The following is a 27,130-nucleotide window of genomic DNA, read 5'->3' on the forward strand; positions in this document are numbered from 1 at the left end:
ACTGGAGGGGGTTGTCATTTCCTCCTCCAAGGGATCTTCCCAACCCAGGGATCAAATCCATGTCTCCTGCATTGACAACCAGATTCTTTTACCACTGAGCTGCCTAGGAGGCCCAATACCCTCTATAGCATGTTTCTTTCTCTAAGTCCAGTATCATGAGTTTTGGAAGGTTTGGGTCTTTTTAATATCTTTTAATCTGGAACGATTCCTGTTTTTCCTTGTCTTTCATGACATCAATGTTTTTGCAAAATCCAGGCCAGTTTTTTTGTTGAACGTCCCTTAGGTGGAGCATATGTGGTTTCCTTATGACAAGTTTTAGGTCCCCTGCCTCCTGTTGGGATGCACTATAACTGATGTATTCATCTCAGGCCTGGAGGAACATGGCATCTCTCTGGCCTCAGTGAGGTATTCATCTCACTCACCTGGTCCTGGCATTGTTTGGTTTTTCCACTGTTTGATTACTATCATTCCTCTTGCAATTAATCAGCCATCTATAAGGAGACATGACTGTTTCTTCTTAAGCCAATTAGAATTGGGTTTTCTGTTACTTACAACATAAAAGCCCCTCACTGATCCAAGGGCCTATTTATAATGTGGGATTAATTGCTCATTACCGTGGGGGAAACAAGCAAGTGATTATGATGAGAAAAATCGGGGGAGTTTCTTAAAAGCTCTAATTGTGGTCACATGGGAGCAGAGCTGGACCACAGTACATGGGTATCCTGAGAGGACTTATCATCCAGTGATGCTTCTTAATCTTTGAATTTATTTTGCAAGTGACGGACCTCCCCCCAAAAAAAGATTCTCTGGTAGTAAAAATTAGATCCTCAGTTCAAAATAGATTGATCATTTGTTGCACTGAGTAATGTAACATTTTAACTCATTTTCAAGTAAGTCAAATTTTTGCAACAGTTTGCAAGATAGGTCTTTTGTTTCCATTTTTACATGGAAAGTGTAAGTTATGCTCACAAAGAGTAGTGGTTATATATAGAGTCGTAGAAATTTTATTCAAAATATGTTTGTGGATTTTATATTGGCAAAGGTGTTTCCATTAATTGTGAATTCAGTACCAAGTGAGCAGCTTTGCTAGGAAAAATAGGGAACCAGACTCTGAGACAAGGATTTTTGTAGAAGTTGTTGTCTGGGAGGTGATTGGAAGAAAGTGGGGCTGGACACAGGGAAGGGGGAGTAGCCATTAAAGTGTGTGTGTGTGTGACTGTGATTGTCTTGCTTTAGCTGCCCCCAAAAGCAGACCCTAAGATAAGGATTCGGGTGCAGATAGTTTGCAAGGGAGGGCTTTTTAAGGACCAAACTTTAATATCTCAGAGACATCCCAGTGCATTACTGTGGGTGTCACAGATGCTTCTGTCCCTGCCATCAGAGCAAGAATCGAAAACTCTGCAAGTTACAGCAATGACCTCTCTGGATGCATAAAAGCAGCATATTGCAGCCGGTCACAGAGTACAAATAAGGAGCCATTGAACAGAGCGGAAACAGGCAGTGGCCAAACATCCTAGCAGAAGGGCAGGGAAGGTCCAGAAAGAGTCAGAGAGGCGCAGGCATGATTTTTGGTTGATTCTTATTACAACTGGTCAGAGGAAACCGAGGTCCAGATCTCCCATGGCTGCAGTGGAAATTCATAGCAAAGAGAACCTTTGGTCACTTGTCACCAGGAGGTCAAGCAAGGAGGGAGGGCTGAGGCTTAGGCAGCAACCCAGACCCCGGCCGACATCTGCACCAGCTCTGAGCCTGTCGTGAGGAGGGGGAGGGAAAAGGCTGTGTGATCAAGCCAGCTCCCTGGGGGTGACTGGAACCTTGTCTCATGGGGACCCTGGGAGACAGCACAGGACAGCACCTGAGAGCTTTCCCACCTGGATGGTCAGGGAGCTGGGAGTCACATGCCTTCAGCATCTCACCTGCCCACGGCTACCAGCCTCGGACTCATCAACTTGCTGGCCCAGGTTTGCTGTGTGGCTGAAAGTGACAATGTGCAAATATCAGGTGTGAAAACACCATGAGGAGTGGACTGCCAATCAGGAATGTTCTCAGTGTCCGGTATTGTGGGAGCTCCATTCCGAAACGGACAGGGCCAGTCTGCACACGCGTCACTACTGAAAACAGATGGGAAAAGGGCCCTGAGTACCCAACCAGAGACTGTGGACATTAGATTCCTAAAAGCAGGTTTCTCCCCATGCAGCTCAGCAACAGGAAGCGGGAGGCTGGAAAGGACCAATGCCTCTGGGAATGGACGGGAGCAGACAGACAGTGGGGACCACAGACGGCAGCAAGATGTTGAAACCATTAAGGGTGCTGCGGTCCAAGGTCTGAGTGCACATGGAGGACGGGGGGAGGGGGAAGATGACAGAGGTTTGGACAAAAGACCCTGCAGGACTGGGAGTGATTGATGGGCAGAGCGAAGCGGGGATTCAAGCCTGGTGCTGTCATTAAGAGAGGGGAGCCTGGACTTCAGGGGAAAGGAATGTTGAGCGGAAAGTCAGCGTTTCAGAGACAGAAAGCAAAAAGGAGTGCTTCTTTTTTGTACTTTTTTGTAGACAGATCTTTCTGAGTTCAGCAAAGGCAGTGGGGAGGTAGGGGAAGAGGACCCCACAAACACTATGTGGTTTGATTTTGCTTTGTTTTTGTTCCCCCTAAATTGGAAGCAGAGAAAACAAAGAGCTGCAATCCAGAAATCACACACGAGCCTGCCAGCTGAATGATCTGACTTCTGTCCAGTCCTGTTGTGCACCTTAGTGGAATCATAGAGGGATTGAAAATAATCAAAAACAGGGAGCAGGAAGGAAAAGGAAGCACTTGAGCTCTGAGAACAGAGTCTGTGGTGAAGCCTTGGTTAAAATAGTAGCTTCGGGCTGCCAGGGAGCCTCGTGCATATAGATGGAGGAGACCCTGATGCCCTAGCAGGCAGGTGAGATGAGGATATGTGGGTAAAATCCTTTGTCAATCAAAATACCACAGACAGGTTAGGGCCCTATTTGGATAGTAGTGGGGCGATAGCTTTGTCATAGCCAGACCCCCAGCCCCAGTTTGGGTTAGGCCAAAGGGGACTGTGGAGGCTTCCCTGGTGGCTCAGTGGTAAAGAATCCGCCTGCCAATGCAGGAGACATGGGTTTGATCCTTGGGCCGGGAAGATTCCCTGGAGAAGGAAATGACAACCCACTCCAGTATTCTTGCCTGGGAAACCCCATGGACAGAGGAAGTCCGTGGGGTGGCAAAGAGTTGAGCACTACTTACCACAACAGCCAACGGTACTGTGAGAAGGATGGTTTGGCCCTGCGTTGACGCAGACATTAACTATCTCCCTGGCTTTGATGGAAACACTCTCAGCCTCTGGACAAAAGCAAGAGTGTGAGGTCCTCAGGAGGATAATAGAATTCACCTCTAATCCTCCCCTTTGCTAGGGACCTGACACAGCCATCCGAAGAGAGGGAGGGCTTGTCTTACCAAGATAACCAGCTTGGGTGGATTCTCAGGCATGTCATCCAGTGTTCTGTTATCTGCAGTAACTCGAGGTCAATAGAAGCTGATTGTCAAGGGTCATAAATATCCCCAGCCCCAAAGCAAGAGTGTGTATGGGACCTTGATCTCAGACCCAGTGATGAATGTTTGTCAGTGCTGACTGGACCTCCACATGAAGGATGCTGGGAGGGCAGAGGCAACTGGTGTAGGATGAAGGCATGATTGGGGGGCAGGGGCAGAGTTCAGGAGGGTGGACCCATAGTGAGGAGGCAGCCGAGTTTCAGGATAGAGGGGGAAGGAGAGAAAGCAGAGAAGGAACGTCACAGCTGGGCTGCTGTGAGCTCAAGAGTGATTAGGAGGCCTCAGGACTATTGACTCCAAGCCTGTCCATTTTCTCCAAATGCCACAAGGGTATAACCCGGTCACTAGTGGAACCGGTGTCCATGTCCATCCTTTCAGGGGTCCTAGGATGACCCAGCTGCCCTCCAGTAGTGACCTTAGTACCCCTCTAACCTCATCCCTCCTGTGGAAGGAGAAGTCTACAGGGTCAAAGGCCATGCCTATCCAGAGACCCCATTCCCCGCCACCTCTGGCTCCAGATTCTCCGCCCTCGGGATCCCTGTCCGCACGCCCCATACCCTTGTGCACAGGCTCCCCCACGTCCTTCTGCCTGAGGGCTGGCTCTGCTTTCGGATATGTAGTTAGTGCTTCAGTTGCACCAACTACATTAGCACATCTCCACAGGCTGCAGGGTTTGGGAGGAAATGAGAGAGGGACAGGGCTCAGATAGGAAAGCTAGGGTGTCCACTGAGCCGTCCCAGGGAAAAGCAGGGTGACAAGCCGGGGAGGTAGGTTCAGGATGGCCCCGTGTCCCCGCAGTCAACACAGAACCCTGAAGAGTCTGAAAAATTTTAAATCACAGCCAGGCTTTCCAAGTCCTTACATGGTCCATCTGCCACGGTAGGAGGATAGAACACGTTGTACAATTCGTCTTGTCGTTTCGGTGTATAACTTTAAAAAATTCAGACACAAAGTATGAGTCTCCATTTGTCCTCTCGTCCCAGGTTCTGAAATGACTGGTGTCCACCCAGTACCCCCTTGGAGGAATGAGAGCCCAGACAAGGGCAGTGGCATGCTGTCTGCTCTGTCCACTTAGGCCCTCCGTCCACGGGTCCATTGACCGCAATGCCTTTGCTCTTCTTTTTCCAGAGGTCTGAGCCCAAGGCTGTTCTTATGACCCAAAGCTCTCTCCCTCTGACATGTGTTCTCATGCGCAAACACTCCAGATGAAAAAGGGTGATCCAGCTATGCCTCCCCCCGCCCCCCCGTTCTCCACGCTCACTGCGCCTGCCTGCTTGGCCTCCCTGTCCTCACATCGGTCAGACACTGCCCAAGAGGAAAGGAAGGGGCAGACCCTTGAGAGGAAACCCCTAAGCTTCAAAGAGAGCCTGCAGAAACTCTGTGGTAGCTGTGGCCTGTGCCAAACCCAGTCATACTGAATATGAAGCTGGATTTGTGAAATGCCACAATTGTATGTGCTTATCTCTCCCAGCAAAACTGCAGATGTGCCTGGGCAGCTGAGGGAGAGACTGTTAAACATGCCTGAACTTCAGAGGCACAATTTCAAACAAAAACCATCTTTTCGATGATGGAAAGCAGACATCACTGAGAACCTTACTGAGCTTTGTGGGTTTCCATGACTCTTTGGTAGCCAATATAAAATATTAAATTATTTTGGAGAGCAACTGTTTATTGGTATATGTGTCTCCCTTGATAACACCGATTCTGACTGTGAGATAGAATTAAATACATTGTTCATAGGGCACTTACTCTGTGTAGAAGTGTTTCATTACTTTGGTATTGGATAGTGTGCTTCCACTCAGCACCCCACATAGAATGTTCAAAAGCAGGACGATATTTCCAGAGAAGGCTTAGCTATTCTCCAGCCCACTTCCTAAGAGCAAGGATGGGAATTTTAAGGGTCTGATCCCCATAACACAAGATCCGGGTACATACACAGACACACAGAGAAACCTGCTTGCTCAGTCAGTTTTATTTTATTGGGTGTTTGGCAGCTTTCTATGGGTTTCTTCTGCTTTGTGGTCTCCAGCAAAGCTGTGCTGGCTTGGACACATACCTGGAGGCCTCTCGAGGATTGCGATTTGTGCAGAAATGAAAGATCTGAGAAGTGTGAGTGGCTGAGGATGTGGAGACAACAGCAGGTCTGTATGTTATAGAGAAAGGAGAGGCTTTCAGATCATGTACTTTGCAGGAGAGATCCAGCCACAGAGAACACATAGACTCTGTAAACCAACACCTTGTGTTTCAGGGTGGTGTAAAGAGCATTTTGTCCAGCATGCATGGGTCAACAGTGCATGTTCCTGGCATTCGAACTTTCTGCATTGTTCCTGAGGCTGTGTTCTTCCTGAATTCTTATTCTTGGATGAAGCCATTCCCTAAAAACCCTTCCTTCCAGACTCCATGATGTCTCTGTAAAATCTCACATGCATTTATCAAGTGCATAAGTGCCAGTCTCCATGAAAGGTCCTGGAGAGACCACTGTGAATAAAGCGTGTGGATCCCCAGTGTCCAGTTGGATGAAGGAAGCTCTTTTTCTTCTTCTCTCCAACCTCTAAGGATGTGGAACCTTCTGAGTTGAAAATAGCAGACTGAGCATATGGCTTCTTTCAGTGTTCTTGATGCTACCACTTGGTGAAGATGATAACCAGAAATAGTTCGCATCTTAGTAGAAACAAATAATGTGGTTTCATGGATAAAGCACTGGTTTTTGTCTGGGAACCTTATTTCTTACTTTTGATGTCCTGTATGACTTCCACGTCTGAAGAATCAAGTGAAAGCAACCTCTTCAGATGGTGAATGGCTGATGGAAAATGGGTGAAGTTGGTGCAGTGGGAGCTGGAGTCAGTTTGCTCTGTTCACTAGAGTTGACTTAAATCTTCATGAATTCTGCAAGCTCACTGATATCACATTGGTAGCTTGAAGTTGGCCACTAAAAGTGAAAGAGGGGAGTGAAAAAGTTGACATAAAACTCAACATTCAAAAAACTAAGATCTTGGCATCTAGTCCCATCACTTCATGGCAAATAGATGGGGAAACAGTGGAAACGGTGACAGGCTTTATTTTGTTGGGCTCCCAAATCACTGCAGATGGTGACTGCAGCCATGAAATTAAAAGATGCTTGCTCCTTGGAAGAAAAGCATTGACTAACCTCAGTTCAGTTCAGTTCAGTCACTCAGTCGTGTCTGACTCTTTGCAACCCCATGGACTGCAGCATGCCAGGCTTCCCTGTCCATCACCAACTCCCGGAGCTTACTCAAACTCATGTCCATTGAGTCGGTGATGCCATCCAACCATCTCATCCCCTTTTCCTCCTGCCTTCAATCTTTCTTAGCATCAGGGTCTTTTCCAGTGAGTCAGTTCTTCACATCAGGTAGCGAAAGTATTGGAGTTTCAGCTTTAGCATCAGTCCTTCCAATGAATATTCAGGACTGATTTCCTTTAGGATGGACTAGTTGGATCTCCTTGCAGTCCAAGGGACTCTCAAGAGTCTTCTCCAACACCACAGTTCAAAAGCATCAATTCTTCTGCGCTCAGCTTTCTTTATAGTCCAACTCTCACATCCATACATGACTACTGGAAAAACATAGCTTTGACTAGACGGACCTTTGTTGGCAAAGTAATGTCTCTGCCTTTTAATATGCTGTCTAGGTTAGTTGTAACATTTCTTCCAAGGAGCAAGTGTCTTAATTTCATGGCTGCAATCACCATCTGCAGTGATTTTGGAGCCCCCCAAAAATAAAGTCTGTCACTGTTTCCATTGTTTCCCCATCTATTGGCTATGAAGTGATGGGACTGGATGCCATGATCTTAGTTTTCTGAATGTTGAATTTTAAGCCAACTTTTTCACTCTCCTCTTTCACTTTCATCAAGAGGCTCTTTATTTCTTCTTCCCTTTCTGCCATAAGGGTGGTGTTATCTGCATATCTGAGGTTATTGATATTTCTCCTGGCAATCTTGATTCCAGCTTGTGCTTCATCCAGTCCAGCATTTCTCATGATGTACTCTGCATATGTTAAATAAGCAGGGTGACAATATACAGCCTTGACATACTCCTTTCCCGATTTGGAACCAGTCTGTTATTCCATGTCCAGTTCTAACTGTTGCTTCCTGACCTGCATATAGATTTCTCAGGAGGCAGGTCAGGTGGTCTGGTATTCCCATCTCTTGAGTAAATTTCCACAGTTTATTGTGATCCACACAGTCAAAGGCACTATCATAGTCAATAAAGCAGAAGTAGATGTTTTTCTGGAACTCTCTTGCTTTTTTTGATGATCCAACAGATGTTGGCAATTTGATCTCTGGTTCCTCTGCCTTTTCCAAATCCAGCTTGAACATCTGGAATTTCACGGTTCATGTACTGTTGAAGCCTGGCTTGGAGAATCAAATTCCATATGATTAACGGTGGAAGTGAGAAATAGATTCGAGGGATTAGATCTGATAGAGTACCTGAAGAACTATGGATGGCGATTTGTGACATTGTACAGAAGGCAGGGATCAAGACCATCCCCCAAAAAAAGAAATGCAGAAAGGCAAAATGGTTGTCTGAGGAGGCCTTACAAATAGATGTGAAAAAAAGAGAAACAAAAGGCAAAGGAGAAAAGGAAAGATATACCCAATTGAATGCAGAGTTCCAAAGAATAGCAAGGAGAGATAAGAAAGCCTTCTTCAGTGATCAATGCAAAGAAACAGAGGAAAACAATAGAATGGGAAAGACTAGAGAGCTCTTCAAGAAAATTGGAGATACCAAGGGAACATTTCATGCAAAGATGGGCATAATAGAGGACAGAAATGGTAAGGACCTAACAGAAGCAGAAGATATTAAGAAGAGGTGGCAAGAATACACCGAAGAACTGTACAAAAAAGATCTTCATGACCCAGATAATCACACTGGTGTAATCACTCACCTAGAGCCAGACATCCTGGAATGTGAAGTCAAGTGGGCCTTAGGAAGCATCACCACGAACAAGGCTAGTGGAGGTGATGAAATTCCAGTTGAGCTATTTCAAATCCTAAAAGATGATTCTGTGAAAGTGCTGCACTCAATATGCCAGCAAATTTGGAAATCTCAGCAGTGGCCACAGGGCTGGAAAAGGTCAGTTTTCATTCCAATCCCAAAGAAAGGCAATGCCAAAGAATGCTCAAACTACCACACAATTGCACTCACCTCACAAGCTAGCAAAGTAATGACCAACCTAGACAACATATCAAAAAGCAAAGATATTACTTTGCTGACAAAGGTCTGTGTAGTCAAAGGTATGGTTTTTCCAGTAGTCATGTATGGATGTGTGAGTTGGGCCATAAAGAAAACTAAGCGCTGAAGAATTGATGCTTTTGAACTATGGTATTGGAGAAGACTCTTGAGAGTCCCTTGGACTGCAAGGAGATCCAACCAGTCCATCCTAAAGGAAATCAGTCCTGAATATTCATTGGAAGGACTGATGCTGAAGCTGAAACTCCAATACTTTGGCCACCTGATGGGAAGAACTGACTCCTTAGAAAAGACCCTGATGCTGGGAAAGATTGAAGGCAGGAGGAGAAGGGGATGACAGAGGATGAGATGGTTGAATGGTATCACCGACTCGATGGACATGAGTTTGAGCAAGCTCCGGAAGTTGGTGATGGACAGGGAGGCCTGGCGTGCTGTGCTTCACAGGGTCTCAAAGAGTCCGAATGAACTGAACTGAGCTGATAAGAGTATTTCACCTTTAAAGTAGGCAGATGCTAAAACTTGGAGGTTTTTATCCCCAGAAAATCAGATGTTGAATATTTTCTGGCATATCACTGATTAAAGGGGAGGATAAATATTCTAATGATGAAGCAGAAAGTGTGGAAAGGTACAGACAGCAGAGCCCCTTGCACCTTTGGGGATAAAAGAGGTGGAAATGTGCCTTTATGATTGTCTTCCTCACCTGTCAGTTGAAGCATCTTCCTTCAGATGGTCCAAAGGCCTCTGTTCCTTGTATTCATCTAGGAAACCCCCACCAGAGGTGACATCCGCAAGTTCTGTCCTGGCTTGATGGGGCTTTTTATCAGTATGTATTTTATACCGAGGTCTTTGTTTGTTTGTTTTAATTCAAGTATAGTTGATTTACAATGTTGTGTTAGTTCAAGGTGTACAGCAAAGTGATTCAGCTATATTGTTCTTCAGATTCTTTTCCATTATAGGTCATTACAATATACTGAGTATAGTTCCCTGTGCTATACAGTAGGTCCTCCTTATTGGTTATTATTGGTTATCTGTTTTACATATAGTAGGGTATAACTGTTAATCCACAGATAATCTGTGAATTTATTCCTCTCCCACTTCCTCTTTGATAACCATGAGTTTGTTTTCTAAGTCTGTGAGTCTGTTTTGTAAATAAGTTCATATTTTAGATTCCATGTATAAAGGATATCATATGATATTTGTCTTTCTCTGGCTTACTTCACTTAGTGTGATGATCTAATGATGTAAGATGATCAACATCCATGTTACTGCAAGTGGCGTTATTTCATTCTTTTTTTGTGGTTGAGTAGTATTCCACTGTCAGAGAAGGCAATGGCACCCCACTCCAGTACTCTTGCCTAGAAAATCCCCTGGACGGAGGAGCCTGGTAGGCTGCAGTCCATGGGGTTGCTAAGAGTCAGACATGACTGAGCGACTTCATTTTCACTTTCACTTTCACTTTTCACTTTCATGCATTGGCGAAGGAAATGGCAACCTACTCCAGTGTTCTTGCCTAGAGAATCCCAGGGACGGGGGAGCCTGGTGGGCTGCCGTCTATGGGGTTGCATAGAGTCAGACACAACTGAAGTGACTTAGCAGCAGCAGTATTCCACTGTATTAATATCTATAGCACATCTTTTTTTTTTTAATTTTTTTTCCATTTATTTTTATTAGTTGGAGGCTGATTACTTTACAACATTGCAGTGGTTTTTGTCATACATTGAAATGAATTAGCCATGGATTTACATGTATTCCCCATCCCGGTCCCCGCCTCCCACCTCCCTCTCCACCCGATCCCTCTGGGTCTTCCCAGTATAGCACATCTTATTGACGCCTCTGTTGATGAACATTTAGGTTTCTTCCAAGTCTTGGCTTTTGTAAATAGTACTGCAGTGAACATTGGGGTACATGTATTTTTTAAATTAGAGAGTTTTTGTCTCTTCCAGGTACATGCCCAGGAGTGGGATTGCTGGGTCATATGGTGACTGTATTTTTAGTTTTTAAGGAGTCTCCACACTGTTGTCCATAGTGGCTGTACCAATTTACATTCCCACCAGCAGTGTAGGAGGATGACAACTCACTGTGACAGAGAAGCAAGACACTCACACTTTAGGCAAAATGTCCTGGTTTGAGTTACCAGGTGTAGGGGACACTGTTCAGTCCTTCCCGACTCCTTTGGGTCCTGGGTGTTTCCATGCACACTGGCCTGATTTCCAACTGCCAGCTTTGCCTGAGGGCTCTCTTTGGCTCCGAGAGTCCACTCTGCCCACACCAGGGGTATATGGGAGCAGCTGGTGACCCAAGGCCCCTTGGGGGCAGCTTCCCACCGTTACCTGGAGGGAGTTGAACAAACATCCCAGCTCCCTGGCCCCTCAGTTGGGACCCAAGGCCGGTCTCCACCGGCTTTCAGAGCTCCCAACCCTGGAGGGCTGCAGTCTCTTCGCCCCTGGCTGCTTGCTTGATGCTGCAGTTTGTGCTGGTTGCCCTTCCTTCCCTGTGTCACACCCTCACCTTGACCAGGGCATCGTGAAGGCACCTCTGATAAACCACGTGGACGTGAATTCTTGACTGAGGGTCTCTGGAGACAGTTTACTCAATTTTTAAAAAAGTGTCTTACTTCATCTGTTGTATCTTCAGTGTGGGCTCCATCCAGGTGCCTCCAGGTTATAAACCTTCAGTTAAAATGAACCACCAGCGTGGACCCTTTGGGGGCTTCCCAGGTGGCAAAGTGGTAAAGAACCCACCTGCTAGTGCAGGACATGCTGCAAGAGACATGGTTTCCATCCCTGGGTCGGGAAGATCCGCTGGAGAAGGAAATGGCAACCCACTCCAGTATTCTGGGAAATCCCACGGACAGAGGAGCCTGGCGGGCCACAGTCATGGAGTCACAGAGAGTCAGACACGGCTGGGCGCTCGCGCGTGCACACACACACACAGACCATTGTTGCCAGAGCGCTTAGGGAAGGGGAGCTGTAAACTCAGGTGCTCACATGTAGACAGTAGACCCGAGGGAGGCCTGGAGGGTGTGACTTCCCCCCATGGTGTCCTCTGGGTTCAGGGCCGATGCGGCTTATGGGGCTTCTTCACCTACATGTGGTCATTGCACACGTGTGCCGGCTCTGACCACCGACTACGTGGCGCTTTTCAAGTGAGGAGCTTAAAAGACACGTGCTTCTGAGAATGACCTTGGGGGCCACCCCTCTCTCTTCTTAGCCCTATTCCAGGCAGCAGCCCCGAGGCCCGAGGGGTGTCACTCAGAGGGGACAGGGAGAAGGAGGCAGCCGGTAACTCTTGGATGGCCCAACGGGTCAGATGGGGGCAGTGGGTGGGGGGTCAGGAGGCAGTTTCCCATCAGTGGGGAGGCGGAGCTTGTAACAGCCGAGCTGTCCCCTGTGTCCAGGGCACATTCACTGCCCTTGTTGGAGGCATCCACGCCTGCTTTGTAGGCATCGGCAAAGCTTCTGCAGCATCTCTGTGAGACCCCCTGTTTTCCAAGGGGAAGGCCCTCCCCTGGAATTGCTTACAGGACAACCCTGTGAGTGGCTGCAAGGCAGTCTCACTGTGAACACCTTCCTAAAAAAGAAGAAAGATTATTTTTATTCTCCTCGGTTACTCTTGTGAAAGTCAAGACACAGAGCATTGTTTCTAATTCTCTTTAAAAACAGTCACCAAGAGCCTGGGAATACAGTTCTTCTCTTCTGGTTTCTTACTTCCCGTAAATTAGTTTCTCTTTTCAACAAAAGATGTTTATGATCTTCAAAATGCTTTAAAGAGTTTAACAACTAAGAGAAAAAAAAACCAGTGCTGGGCAGGGAGACAAGATGCTCAAAGAACAAATTTTAAATTTAAATAACTTGAATCGTCCAGCCAGGGGCTGGAATTGAGATTTTTCTATCCAACTTGTAAAATCCTTGGTCATACAAAGATAATTACGGAAATATTCAGAGACCTTCCCTGGACCCAGACGCAGACCCGCCCCACTGGCTGTTACCTCTTAGTAAAGACGAAAAACATTCAAAAGAGGGAGGACCTGCCATCGTCGGAGTCACTCAAGGAACCAGGAGGAAAGGTGACATGCCTGTCCCAGGACCGGACTCGACCTAACAGGTCCCCGGGGGTGAGTCACTTTCTTCTACTTCAGTTCGATTGGCTGTAAAATGATTATAATAATGAGAGCTTGTTTACCAAGAGCCGAAGTCCACTTTGCCTCGCTTCATTCAACTTCTAGGAGGAAGGAGGACGGGAGTGATTAGAAAGATTTCAGGGCCGACTTGCACAGCCACAGGCGAGGAGAAACCCATGACTCCAAGAAGCTGCGTCCTTTAAACCAGATTTGGGAGTGGAGGTCGCCAGAGTCAGTGTTACTGCTGCCGTTCTGGGGGTTCGAACTTGTACCTGAGGTGAACGGAATAGAACGGTAGAGGCTGGCTAAATAAATCAGGGGCGGGGGGAGGAGGGGGTGGGCGGTTGGGGTCCATCTCGGATGTAGCCTCTCTTGCCAAGATCTGGCAAGCTGGAATTTTAAGCAACAGCTGGAAACTTACAGTGACTTGGCTCCGTGGCTCGGTGAACTGGAGCCCGAGCGCCGGGTATTCCAGCCCCGCCGGCCAGTCCCTGCAGCCCAAGGTCGGGTGGCGGTACCCCAGCGCCGTCCTCAGTGGTTCCCAGTGAAAGGGTCTGGAAGGCCAGCTGGGAGCGGTCCTGCTCAGCACGGTCCATGCCACCTGGAGCCCAATCAGACGATGCAGTGAGTCCTGGACACTGAAATCCCAGGACAGACTTCACCTCGGCACTCGCTCTTGGGGCCATGGAGGCCACTACCAGGCTTCCTCCAAAGTGGCTGAGCCTGGCATAGGGGAAGAGTTGGGAATACTCGCTTCCTGCCTTTGTCCTGTAGTTGGACCACAGCGCCGGCTCTGTTTACATTCTTTCAGTGCTGTTATTGAAAGTGCTTGGCCGTATCCTTCCAAAGGGTTCGCAGTGTCCTTCGGTCCCTTTCGGATTTTTTTCTCTCTCTCTCTCTTTTTCTTTTTTTTTTTGCTAGCATTCAGCTAGCATCTGGAAAGATCCACTGGACATGCTGGGCTCCTTTCTGGAGACTCTGCTCCACCATTCAGGGAAACCAGGAAAGGAGCAAGCTTCCACCGTGTAAGTCTGGAGGAATTTGACAGCCTCTCTAACTACCGTACCTTTTGTGTATGTTGGTTCAGTCTGTTTGTGTACTGGGGTGGTTTTAGGATGAGATCCCTGGTATAACCCCAGGGTGGGGGAGGGATCAAATGAGAACCACAAGTGTAAAGAAAGTCTGCTTATCAATTGTATTAGATTTCTGTCCATGTTGAGTTGGGGTGTCAGAGGCTATGGTTTGGGAAGGAAACTGCTGCTCCAACAGGAAAGACCTGACACCCCAACTTCTTTGGGACCCTTGAGAGCTTTATTTGTAAGAATTTGAATAATGTGGATATACTGTTTGCTTGGATTTCATTCTCTGCAAAGGACCTGCTGTGGCCCTTGGCAGCCTGTCTTTGTCACCTGCTGTCATAGCCTTTTGAAGAAGCAGAGATGCAACCTGCATCCTCTGGAAGAAATGTGATGGATCTGCCAATTCCACACAGAATCCAGGCTGGTCATTTCTTTGAGGACCACTTGAGGTAGACGTGTTCACATTCAATTTTCAGGCAGCTAATTAAGCTAGTAAAACGAGGAATCCAGACTTCTCGGGGGTTATAGGCAATATTCCCTGCCTGTCCTGGCTCATCAGAAAGGGTTTGTATACGGAAAACTTCTGAACAGAACAAAGGGACTTAGGTCTGGATGAGGAATGAAGTCTTGGCTCCCAACATGCCATTCCTTCACTGCTGTGCAATGTCAAATTCCTTGCCGAGAAAGCGTCTGGAAGGAAAAGAATTACAGGCATTAGGCTTGGATTCAAGTGTACTTTTTTATTTGTGTGCTTCTTGGTTGAAACAGTTAATCATTTGCCCCTCAAGGTTCCACTGTGGTTGTGGTTCTGCTCTGTGCTCTGAAGACAGCACTGTGTTTTCCTTTTGGGGGCACTCCAGTCCCTGGACTTTGCTAATTAAGTGATGAACTTCAGGGGGCCTGGAACTGGGGCTCCGTGCAGCAGCTGAGCCCGTGAACGTGAATCTCAGAGTCAACAGAATCGCCATGGAAAGCGCACCAGTCTTCTCAGGAGGCTTTTGGAAGGTTGACCTTCATCCCAGAGGGATTCTGAGTGGAAAGAATCAGATGGAAGACAGCTCTGAACCTTTAAAGGGACGGAGCCACAGAGACATAACTAAAATGGGTGACAGCTCCAGAAGATGGGGTGGGTGCATGCTGTGTTCTCATTTTCTGAGATGGAAACCATGGGTCATCACAGCCCCCTGTGGATGTGAAGGAGTGGCAGGTCTTGGGGTAGAAACATGCCTGTCTCCAAAGGTCATCACTTCCTAATGCAAGCAGTTCTCTGCAACTTTTCTGCTTGTTGACATGTTTGTGGGCTGCTGCTGCCTCTGTCCCCCCAAGTTCATGATGAAAGAGCCTCAGCAAACTAGCAGCAGCTCCTGTGTCTTTGGGGCCTTCCCACCCCACCCCTGCCGCAGAATCCCTCTAAGATCCCCCAAACACATTTTCATTTAATATTTCCTTTATGGTCCTTCTGCCGGGCTGGTCGAGGTTAGGGTTAGCTACCTCTGAGAGCTAGAGGGCAGTTTAATCATCATTCCTGGTGCAGGAAGCCAGATTGGAGATGCTTCCCTAGCGTGCGCTGGACGGGGCAGGGCCAGCTGCCTGTGTGCATGTGTGTTTTATTTATAAGTGGACATGGAAGGCGTTGCAGCCTAGAGACAAGATTATTGGGTTTTGATGCTTCAGTGAGGGCAATTCCAAGCTCAAATAGCTGCAGTTATGATTCAGAACCCGATCATGCCCTTAAACTCCCCTTTGCGTTCCAATGTCCACCCCACCTCCCCTCAGGTTATCCTGGAGCTATTTACATGCTGTTTCTTAACACAAACTGATCTCGGTCAACAAGCACACAGGATTTCATCCGAAGCTTTGATTTCTTAGGAGAAAAGAGAGGGATTTCTTCCTGGTGCCCTTGTGTTGACCTTGCCTGGGGGGGAGAGGGCTGGCAGAGCTGTTAATGACCTCATCCCATTCCTGCAGGATTTTCTGGGACACGCAGGGCCTCACTCTTCCGCTGGCCTCTGTGATCGGCCGCATTAAGTCTGTGAGCTTTGGAGCAGATTATAGTGACATCTAGCATTGTCCCTCTAGGACTTGAGCGTGAGGTCAAGCAAACACACAGAGCAATCATTATGCTATCCGCAGTCCCCGGGAGCCTCGGCCGTCAGCTGGAGGAGCGGGAGGGGGGGCGGCCAAGGTGGGGCTGAGTCTGAGCCATGGGCGGCAGGAAATCAGCCTGAAAGGAGATGGAAGGGCTTTGGTGGGAAATAAAACGGCACTCTTGTTGTTGATGGAAAAAGATCTTGGCAGGAGGGTTGTTGTGAGTGTTCTGTGGCTTAGAAAGGAATTTCCTACAGGCTGGACTAACCATCACACATGTCTCTACCTTCAGGAGTCCCCAGCGTGCAGGAGAGCCTCGTCGGGGGGCCATGTCAGCTCAGACCATGGGCACCCGCAGTCTGGACAAGCGAGGAAGTTTCTTTAAGGTAAAAGGGAGCCTCGATCGGGGTTGTTGATGGGCGTCTTGCCCCCAGTGCCGGACTGCACGGGGAGCTGCAGGACTGTGGAGAGGGGAGGGGGAAGCCCGCTCCCTGAACCAGCTCTGGCTGGGGAGCTCGCCTGAGCCCAGCTGGGAGCTCCTTCTGGCTTTGGTGGGAGACGGGGGCTTTTGTGAGTCCGTGCTTCCAGACAGGCTCAGCACCCAGGCACAGGGAGATGCTACCTGTATGAGACAGGTGAGACAACCTTCCCTTGTCAACTGCTCACCTGCTCCTTTTTCACCTGGATGGTTTTTGATGGAAGCTGGGCTCAGCATCTGAGTGTGCTTTACCCTTGGCTTGATTCTGCGAATCATTTAGGTGCTTGTTAAAAGAAGAGAAGGACACACAGATTCCTGGGCCTTACCCTAGACTGACTGAACGCTTTTGCTGGTATATTTTATCAAACACCCCCAGAGGCCCCTTAAGAGAGAACCCAGGCAGCATGATGAAAGCTGGACCACTTTTCTACATGCCTGTTGATGTCAATGGGGGACCTTGCTAGGTTAATGAGATGAGCTTCTCGGTGGGTTTTTATATACTCGAGTGTGTGTTTTAAATTAAGACCTGACAATTGTTTCTAATGTACACGAGGGAATTAATTTTCTTTTTATGGTGTTTGCTTTGCTTCCTCTCACTCACCCTCCAAATAATGCAAACTCATTGTAGAAAATTTGGGAAATGCAGAAAATGTAAAATCAGAGGGAAAGCGGGAGTAAAACATGCATTTGCAATGTGTCACAGGCAGGTGTTCAAATACCAGGTCTTTTCCTCAAAGCGGGAATGAAATAGAGGCCTTCTTATTTTGGAGGAAAACTGACTATATTTACTGGTTACCCCACCCTGGTGGGTTGTAGGTATAGAGTAACTCACATTTAGATGCTTCCTGTTTCCAAGAGAACCAAACCTGATTTCCTGTGTCAGTTCTGGGCTGCAAAATTTTCATCAGAAAAGCCTGTTGGTAAAGCAAAGCCAAGTTCATTCAACAGACTGTCAAAAGAAGACATGGTCAGGGCCTGGGCCTGTCAGTGTCTAGGCAAAGGGGATTAAGAGGTGTCTTTACAGGGTTTAGAGGTCCACGTTCAGGCTGTTTAAGCTGTGCTTTTTCAGGCAGAGAATTGACTGAGTTTCAGCAAAGTTTGTGGTCACATAGTATGTAATACAGTTCAGGATGGGTGGATGCAGCATGTCAAGAGTCTTAAAGCGAGTCTTCGAGAATAAACCATTGATCAGCAAAGCTGTTTTCCCAGGTGAGCAAACTAGTGTGCCAGGACAGATTGTTTTGTAGGAATTTCCTGCCGTAAACAGCAGATTTATTTATTGGTTTACAATAACTTCCTGGAAGAACTAGTCAAGTCATGTTGACACAGATGGTCTCGATTCTCAGTCCTGAGAGTTGAGCTTTGTCCACATAGCTGTCTTAGTTCACAACCATTTACTCGATTTGAATCAAACCTGTGTAAAATCCACCAGCAGAGGCACAAGAGGGACCCCCCAAGCATCCCGTGGACCAGGTGCTAACCCACCAGGCTTTTGACTCATCTCCAGTTCTTGGATTCTGACTTATGCTGAGATATCCATTTCATCTTGCTGGAAGCGGGGAACCCAAGTCCCCATCCCCCAAGGCAATGCCTACCTCAGCCTAAATGTCGGCTTGTCCGTAATCAGCACCCTAGCCTCAGGAAGCAGAGAGTGACTGAATCTCACGTAGTAGTTAAAGTCCAGGCAAAAGGAGAAAACAGAGTCCAAATTGCCTTTGAAAATTCCTAAGGACTTAATTGCACCCAATACTACCTACTGTTAAGTTCAACATAATCAGTTTTTCCTGCAGTCCTGGGAAAAGTCTTTTTTGTTTTAATGTGTTTTCAGTTGAATTAACAGGTAAAATAGTTAACTTGTTATGTCCTATGAAAGAATCCATCAGACAAGAAGTGAGAGGCTGAGGGCAGGTCCCCTTCTCTGCTGAGTCAAATGGCCTTGAGGAAAATGTTACAAGTGGCCTGAACTCTATAACTTGGTATTGTCTCCCCTTCCCCACCGCAGTTAGCTTAAAAATCGTAAAAAAAAAAAATTTTCACACTGAGGACAATAATTAAGTTTTAAACATTATGATGATAGTTAAAAAAAAAAATCATTTCCTTTGTTAGATGCTACAAGATGATACAGTTACCTTATATTTCTTTCTCTCCTCTTTTTTACAGACATTGTTATTCTTTACTGTAGCTATTTCATAATTAGTTATCATGGAATAATAATATTTGTTATTATAATATTGAAAGTGAAAGTGTTTGTCAGTCAGTGTGTCCAGCTCTTTGCAACACCATGGACTGTAGCCCGCCAGGCCCCTCTGTCCACTGGATTCTCTAGGCAAGACTACTGGAGTAGATTGCCATTCCCTTCTCCCGGGGATCTTCCTGATCCAGGGATTGAACCCAGGTCTCCTGCATTGCAGGCAGATTCTTTATTAGATAAATAATATTATTAGCTATTATTAATTATTCCATCATTTTTCCATGTGGTTACCTGCAAGGATGGACTCATCTGTCCTTTGGACCTTTAATATTGACCCCTTGAAGGTTTGTTGTGAAAATGCCAGGTAGTGTTCAGCTGCTGAGATGGGCTGTCCCTCAGCGCAGCCCAGAGCCCACTAGCTCTTCCTTTATTCCTCAAGCTTCATTTTGACTCACATTGACCAAGTACCTGTGATCAGCCAGGCTCTGTCCTAGGCACCAGGGAGAGAAAAACCAGAAGCCATCCCAGACTTCACGGAACTTTCAGTCTGGTACTAAACCAGGATATTAATCCAATATAATAGTAAACCCATAGTGATAATCATAGGAGAAAACAGTGCTTCGTGAGAGAAGTAAAAGGGATTCTGAGGACAGATAGCTCGACATGGGTCCCAGAACAGTCTTCCCTAGAAAGTGGCATCTGACCTAGAGCTGAGGTTGAATCTAGGGATCAGAGTAACTTTCTTGTGCCACTGTCCTTCCACCCTCTACACAGACTCGCGATGCCCTACGTCCGGGTAGGACCACTTCATAAATGTGAGAGTTCGTGGTTACATTCTTGACTCACAGCTGAATTCCACACAGTCATTATCCCTTTCTTTTTTATTAGGGCTCGCGTGACTTTGTGGAAAGCGTGGATCCTTGAAAGGCAATCACCAGACCTCTTTTTCAGCCTCATCTTCCCTACCCAGTTTGTGCTTTAAGCTAGAGTTGCTAAGCGCTAGCAGCGAGCCTCGATTTGTGGCTTTGCCTCTGTCCCAGCTCCTAGCAGTGACTCAGCCAAGTTGCAGGACATGAGGTCCTGGGTAAGGCGGATGGTCTGAACATTCTGGGGTAATTGAGAATACCCTGGGGTTATGGTGCTCGTGGACTCTCATCCTGGAATCCTGGCCACAGAAATCCTGTGCTGAGCAAACACATGGTCCACAGCCCTTCCAGCATCATTGCTAATGTTCCTCAACTGCCTGTGAGAATAGTATCTTCCTGCCCTGAAAGGTCTTAATGTTGGGGAGGCAGCAAAGTTATTTGCACCTACATCAACGTGAACACCGATAGCTGTCACCTTGCAAGGCTATGTGGTGTGGAGGAGACTGTATAAGGAAGACATCATCTGGGCTCGGAGAGTTGTAGGCGGTCCTGGCCCAGGGCTGAGCAGCTCCTCATCATCTTGGATCCTTCTATTTGCTGGATCCCTAGCTTCCCCAAGCTACCCCTCCCCTTCCTCATCCAGGCAGCCAGTGCTGGCAGATCCCCCTCAGGTCTTCAAGCTCTACCCTTCCTCCCCTTCCCTGCATCCTCCACCCTACCTAGGATCTGGCTCTTTCCTTGTGGGCACACACCACAGGTGATGCTCAGAATCCATCTGCACCACCTCTGAATGCAGATGGTTGATTGGTTGGTTGGTTCTTTCCAATCATTCCATCTATCCATGTTGCCTGCTTGCAGACTGACCCTGGCTCTCTGCTACATCCAGGACCAGGTCTGCACTCTTCACCTTGACATTCAAGGACTTCCAGACCTGCTCCCAGCTCATCCTTCACCCATCCTGCCCCTGTGCCCTCCCGGGTCTGCTCCTGTAGCCCAAACCTGCTGTGTCTGTCCTCCTCCCACCCTATGCTTTCTCCCCATCAGGCTCCCAGCTGCCCTTCCAGGCTGGCGTCCACCCCGTTTCTCCATTGACAGCAGGGGGCTGAGCTGGTGTCCGCCCAGTAGTAGAAATGTCATGTAGACCTAGCCGTGGGCCACAGCCTAGTGCCAGGACATCCCCCTCTATTTATAGCTTGAGCTCTGCCATGAGGGACTTGTTCTGGCCTGTGTTGCCATGTCTCTGACCCCGAGGGGGATCCTCTTAGAGCAGCAAAGATGCTGGAAGAGAACCAGTATGACTGCCCCCAGGCAGTGCTACTGGCTTCCAGGCCTGCCTGCCCTTGGCCGCCCACATGTTCGTAGGGTTCCCTGATGCTGCGTGTCTGATCCTTCTCCTTCCCTTACTCCTGGGACAGGGGAACAGCTGGTCTTAACTGATCAGGAAGAAAATGTGTTTGACCACAGGGCCCCTGCTGTCCTGTGCCTCCAAGCCCCCATTCGTCCTGCAGGGAGATGCCCAGAGCCTGGACTCACAAACCATCCGGATGTTCGAGGGGCCAGTTCAGCAGCAGAGGCTCTGTTTGAGAAATCCCGTTTTGGTCATCTTGCACAGTTGGGATAGCAGGTGCATGACGCTTGTCTTTCGAAAACAGAAAGCCTGGGGTTGGAGTTCAGACAAGCCTTGGAAGTGCTCTCTGGCTCCATGAAGAACAGAGGTGTGACTGGCTTTGAAGAAACCTAATTGCTAAAATCCGACTCTGCAAAGTAGATGAACTGGGGGTGATGGTTTGCATCACCCCAACCGACTTTCCTTAATGATTGGTCTCTCCTCGGCATTTGAAAAGTTACTCTGTTTTGAAAACTTTACAGACACATTTTCAATCATCCAGAACTGGCACCCCTGCCCATCTCAGGCCTCAGGGCTTCCCAGTGTTTGAGTTTGAAGATGATCCTTTGTGGAAAGTCACGTTTCTGAACGCACTGCCTAGGACAAGAAGTCAGTGTTGTGGAACAGTGGTCAGAGATGGTTGGGCTAAAAAAGTATAGATAGCCTGTAGATAGATTCATCAGTACCATCTTTCCAGATTCCATATATATGTATTAATGTGTGTGTTAGTCACGCAGTCATGTCTGACTCTTCGCGAACCCCATAGACTATAGCCCTCCAGGCTCCTCTGTCCATGAAATTCTTCAGGCAAGAATACTGGAGTGGGTAGCCTATCCCTTCTCCAAGGGATCCTCCAAACCCAAGGATCGAACCCAGATCTCCCTTGGTCACATTGCAGGCGGATTCTTTACCAGCTGAGCTACCAGGGAAGCCCATATGTATTAATATACAATATTTATCTTTCCTTTCAGATTTAATTCCCTTTGTATAACAGGCTTATGTTGATGTATGACAGAAACCATCACAACATTGTAAAGTAATTATCCTCCAATTAAAAATAAAATTTCAAAAAAAGGAATGGATGGAATCCCAAATCACATTTTAGTAGTTTCATGGATCAAATCCTTACATGAATATGTGGGTGCTTAAAAGCCACAGACATGAGCATTTGTCTCCCAATGTGTCCCCTAGATGGTGGACTTCTGTCCACTGACTCTGACCAGGAAAGGACTAAGTGCCTTGCATTAGAAACAAAATAGTGATTAGAGATTTGGTCAGAGCGACTGACACATGGTTACTTATTCTTCATAATAGCACAAAGCATACCTGACATCAGTATTTGGCGTGTCTTTGCTTTGCTTCTAGAGGCTCACATCTGGAGAGACCCTAGAGCAGTGCTGTCCCCATAGAAATACATAGAAACTGCAGATGTCATTTTAAATGTTCAAGCAGCCACATTAAAAAAGAGTGAAATTGATTTTAATATTTTATCCAACAGTATATTTAAAATATTGTCATGTCAGCATGTCAACAAGATAAAGTTATTAATCAGATATTTTACATTTTTATTGGTACCACGCCTTTGAAACCCAGTGTGTATTTTACACCGAGTGTGTCTTGATACAGACCATCAGCATTATAAGGGCTCTGGAGCCCACATGGCTGGTGGCTAAGTATTGGAGAGTGAAGGCTTGCATTTTGTCTAGTGTAAACCTCCTCCTTTCACAGAGGAGAATACTCAGGTCCAGGAAGGCTGAAGCCCCAGGGGCTGGTTGTTGGTCCACAGCGGGGGTGGGAATGGGACTCAGCCCGAGTTTCTCATGTGCCCCCTGCCCCACCCACACCCTGTATAGACCTCCTGAGGCTTCTGCTCCGATCCCTTACCCCCTTCTCCACTGAGATCCCCCGGGAAACACTGTCTTGGAGACAGTGTCCTCTCTCTGGAGGACCTAGGACTTTTTTTGGATACACAAGCATATCTTTCACCATCTGCTCCAAATGCCTCCAGGACACAGATCAGCATCCTCTCCCTCCCCAGGCGTGACTTTCTAGGAATGCCCCCAAACGTTTTGGACAGCATTTCCTGTTCATGTTTTCAAAATGCTGTGAACTTGATGGTTTTATAGCATCACTTTCCTAGCACACTTTGGCCATCCCTTTCTGATATTAAATGTATCCTGGTTGGGCCTCAGCACATCCTCATTTGCTCCAAGGAACTTTGCCTTTTGAACATCAGAAAGGAATAAGATTCTCCCAGTCCCCCTCAACCACATCATCTCTGCAGGCTTACTTGTAACTCTGAGTTTTCATAACTAGGGGGATACCCAGGAGGAAGGTGTAGGTTTGAAGGACTCTTGTTTCACTGTATGATTTTCAAAAAGTTAAATCATGCAATATAAAATGAACATCTTATACAATATAAAATGAACATCTTTTGAAGCTTTATTCAAACCATGCATGAATCTAGGAGGCCAGTATAAAGCTGGTTCATAGAATACCTGGACAAATGATATATTTGTAGTTGACTTAAAAAGTCATTCTGGGAATTCCCTGGCAGTTCAGTGCCCTGGACTCTGTGCTTCCACTGCAGGGGGCACCAGTTTGATCCCTGGTTGGGGACCTAAGATTCCACATGCCACCTAGTGTGGTCAAAAAAATTAAAAAAGAGTCATTTTGTAATAACTTTGCGAAGTTAAAGTCAAAACGGGTGATAGTCCTACAGGGCAATACAACTGTAACCTTTGGGGTAATCTTCTCTCTTTTCTGAACAGAAATCTCCAGGCAGACATGTAACTTCACAGTGCCTGAGCCCTTCATTAGCAGCAACAGAGCAAAGTCAAATTCAGATGCAACCCTTAGATAACTAGTGTTTCGGTGGCCTAGTGAAACAGTGCCAGAGCATGACAATGAAAGGATGTACTCAAAGCAAAGGAGTCTTCCCCCTGGAAACTTCAACTCTTTCTAATAAATAACCCTTGGGTGACAGAGGGATTATAAAGTAGAATTTTAGGAATAGCTTCTTGCCATTAACTTATGGGGTATCAGGAGCCCACTGTCCCAGACAGAAAGCTGCCAAGGGAGGAACTAGTGTGGGATGGAGTCTCCTTTCTCTTTTGCCTTACCATCTAAAAAGGAGCATGGCCTGTCCAAAAATACCTCCCCCACCTTCCTGTAACACCAACTGGAGGTTCCCCTGAGTTATCATGTCCTGACAGAATGTCAAATGATGTCGTCAGTCATTCACAACTTAGTATAAATGAGGACTTTCTGAACTGTTAGCTGAGATCAGCCCAGAGAAGAAACTTGAGTTTATGAATGTTGAGGAGAAGGGATGGAAAAGGTAACTTAGGATCTCTGAGGGGAGGACAGGACTCAGGGACCCACAGTCAGTGGGCTGAGCAAGCAGGGCACCAGTCATCTGGTGTGGGGAGGGCCTCAGGAAGTAGTCAGTGAAGAGGCCGTGTGGTTCCACATCTTTCACTGCTCAGAGAAAACCATTTCTATCCTCACAAATCTTCTGATACCAAATGTGTAGGCTTTTCCTACACTGACCACATCAGTTCTCTGTGAATACCAGCAAATGTCCTACAGTTAAACTCAATTCTAACACTATCCAGTGTCTAACACTACCCAGACCTCCCAGGTTAGGGACTCAGTCTCGCAGGACTGCCCCAAACTTCAGATGCCATCACAAGTAGGGGGGTTTCCTGGTCACCCACACTCTTTCCAGCTTGCACTTAAGTTCAGTACAGGGGACCTAGGAGATGTTGTGGGTTCCATTCCAGAATACAACAGTAGAGCAGATATCACACCAATATTTTGGTTTCCCAATGCATGTAAAAGCCATGTTTACAATATCCTATAGTCTTATTAAGGGGCTTTCCTGGTGGCTCAGTGGTAAAGAATCTGCCTGTCAATGCAGGAGATGCGGGTTTGGTCGTGGGTGGGGAGGATACCCTGGAGAAGGAAATGGCAACCTACTCCAATGTTCTTGCCTGGAAAATCCCACAAAGGAGCCTGGTGGGCTACAGTCCACGGGGTCGCAGAAGAGTCAGACACCACTTAGTGCCTGAACAACAACATAGTTTATTAAGTATGCAATAACATTATGACTAAAAAAAGGTACACATTTTAATTTAAAAATATTGTTAAATTTTGCTATCATCTGAACCTTCAGCAAGTCATTATCGTTTGGTTGTAGTAACATCGAAGATCACCTGTCACAGATCACCATCACAAATACCATAATAGTGAAAAAGTATGAAATTCTGTGAGAATTATCAAAATGTGACCCAGAGACACGAAGTGAGCAAATGCTATTAGAAAAATGGCCCATAGCCTCGCTTGATGTGGGTTTGCCACCTCCTTTCAATTTGTAAAAAATGCAGTATCTGGGGAGCAGAGTGCCATAAAGCAAGTGTTTATCTTCCTGTAATTTGCTACAATGGTCACAGAACTCCAGGAAACACTTTATTTACTGTTAGCAGTGTGTTATAAAGGATACAGTTGAACGGCCAGGGCAAGCTGTCGAAGGGACCTACGCACAGGAGCATCTTCCCTACGAGTTTGGGTGTGTCACCCTCTCAGCCTCTCCCACCAGCAGCGATCCAAACCCCTCCACATAGAGCTTTTATGGAGGTCATTGTGCTGTGTGTGTGTTTGTGTGTGTGTGTGTGTGTGTGTGTGTGTGTGTGCATGCATGCATGCTTAGTCGATCAGTCATATCCGACTCTTTGCGACCCCACGGACTGTAGCCCACCAGGCTTCTCTGTCCATGGGACTTTTTCAGGCAAGAATATGATAGTGGTTTGTCATTTCCTTCTCCAGAGGATCTTCCTGACCCAGGGATTGAACCCGAATGTCCTGTGTCTCCTATATTGCAGGCAGATTCTTTACCAACCCTGAGCCATCGGGGAAGCCCCGTTGTGTTGGCAGATTGATTAAATCATTGACCTTTGGTGACTGGCTCAACCCCCAGCCCCTGTTCTTGGTGGTGGGGTGGGGGTGGGGCTGAAAATACCAACCCTTTAATCATATGCCTGGACCCCCTGGCAACCAGCCTGCATCCTGAAGCCTTCCAGGGGCTTCTAGCCACCAGGCATCTATGACTTAAACTCAGGCCCGATAGAAGGAGGTTTGCAGTGAGTAACTAAAGACACTCCCATTCCCTCTACCTCTCAGGAGATCCTGAGAGTTTGGATCAAAGGCCAAATATCCCTTATCAATTCAGTTCAGTTCGGTTTAGTTGCTCAGTCATGTCTGACTCTTTGCGACCCCATGGACTGCAGCATGCCAGGCTTCCCTGTCCATCACCAACTCATGGAGTTGACTCAAACTCATGTTCATTGAGTCAGTGATGCCATCCAACCATCTCATCCTCTGTTGTCCCCTTCTCCTTCCGTCTTCAATCTTTCCCAGCTTCAGGGTCTTTTCAAATGAGTCAAATATCCCTTATGATGGCACATATTCTGACATCATATACTATAGCATCCTTATGATGTCACAATAGTGCAGGTAGGACAGGTATGTTGAGAGTCGGGTCTCTGGAGGCAGACAAACCTGGTCTCATCCCAGTTTTGTTATCTACTTCCCATGTGACTTTGAGCTACCTACCTCAACTCTCTGGACCTGTTGCCTCTTCTGGAAATTGAGGATTAAGGCTCCCTGCCTCCTAAGGCTGCTGTTACACAAATTCAGTGATATTATCCCCAAGCACCTGGAACATATTAAGATTCAGAGGTTGCAGGGTCCCTGAGTGCCAGGTTCCACACCTGGCTGGCCTGCCTCCTGCTGTGAAGTTAACTGCTTTGTTCAGGGCACAGGTTTTTTTGTAGAGACTGGCCTCTCCTTTGGGCAGGTGAAGTGTTCTGACTTTGGGTGGTGTTGGAACTGAATTGAATCTTAGGACATCCCCCTGGGGGAAGGTGTTGCCTTCTTGGTTCCATTCTCTTGGCTGTTAAGTAAGGGTCTCCTATAGGGAGGATTTCCTTCCCTGAACAGTCACAGATAAGAACCCCTGTGGGTTCTTGTTAACAGGCAGATTCTCACATCCACTAAATCAGAACCTCTAAGGGAGGAAATGGAACCGTTTGCCTTAACAAGGGCCCCGGTGATACTTGTTTGTGGAAAGACCAGAAGACACTAATGATGTAGGTAG

General features: G+C 47.0%; 1 protein-coding gene and 1 long non-coding RNA gene across 12 annotated transcripts in view; one reads left to right on the forward strand and one right to left on the reverse strand.

Moving 5' to 3' along the window:
* RIN2 (Ras and Rab interactor 2) overlaps positions 1-27,130 on the forward strand; it is a 227,673-nt gene that overhangs the window by 85,855 nt on the left and 114,688 nt on the right. For 4 of the 11 annotated variants that reach the window (XM_070472222.1, XM_070472226.1, XM_070472221.1 and 1 more), the window contains one exon: positions 16,344-16,437. In XM_070472222.1, the coding sequence (XP_070328323.1) occupies positions 16,381-16,437 (57 nt within the window). In that variant the 5' untranslated portion in view covers positions 16,344-16,380. Of the gene's footprint in view, positions 1-12,797; positions 12,879-13,106; positions 13,179-13,835; positions 13,910-14,323; positions 14,413-14,495; positions 15,090-16,343; positions 16,438-27,130 lie in introns of those variants that run through there. The other 7 variants (XM_070472217.1, XM_070472216.1, XM_070472219.1 and 4 more) reach the window with 5 other exon arrangements.
* LOC139036641 (uncharacterized) lies at positions 12,245-13,392 on the reverse strand. Its single transcript, XR_011489463.1, has 3 exons — positions 13,306-13,392; positions 12,947-13,156; positions 12,245-12,334 (listed from the first exon to the last, which is right to left on the reverse strand). It is a non-coding gene; the product is annotated as an uncharacterized lncRNA (long non-coding RNA).

The sequence above is a fragment of the Odocoileus virginianus genome, chromosome 9 (assembly GCF_023699985.2).
Source record: "Odocoileus virginianus isolate 20LAN1187 ecotype Illinois chromosome 9, Ovbor_1.2, whole genome shotgun sequence".
NCBI classification, from domain to species: domain Eukaryota; kingdom Metazoa; phylum Chordata; class Mammalia; order Artiodactyla; family Cervidae; genus Odocoileus; species Odocoileus virginianus.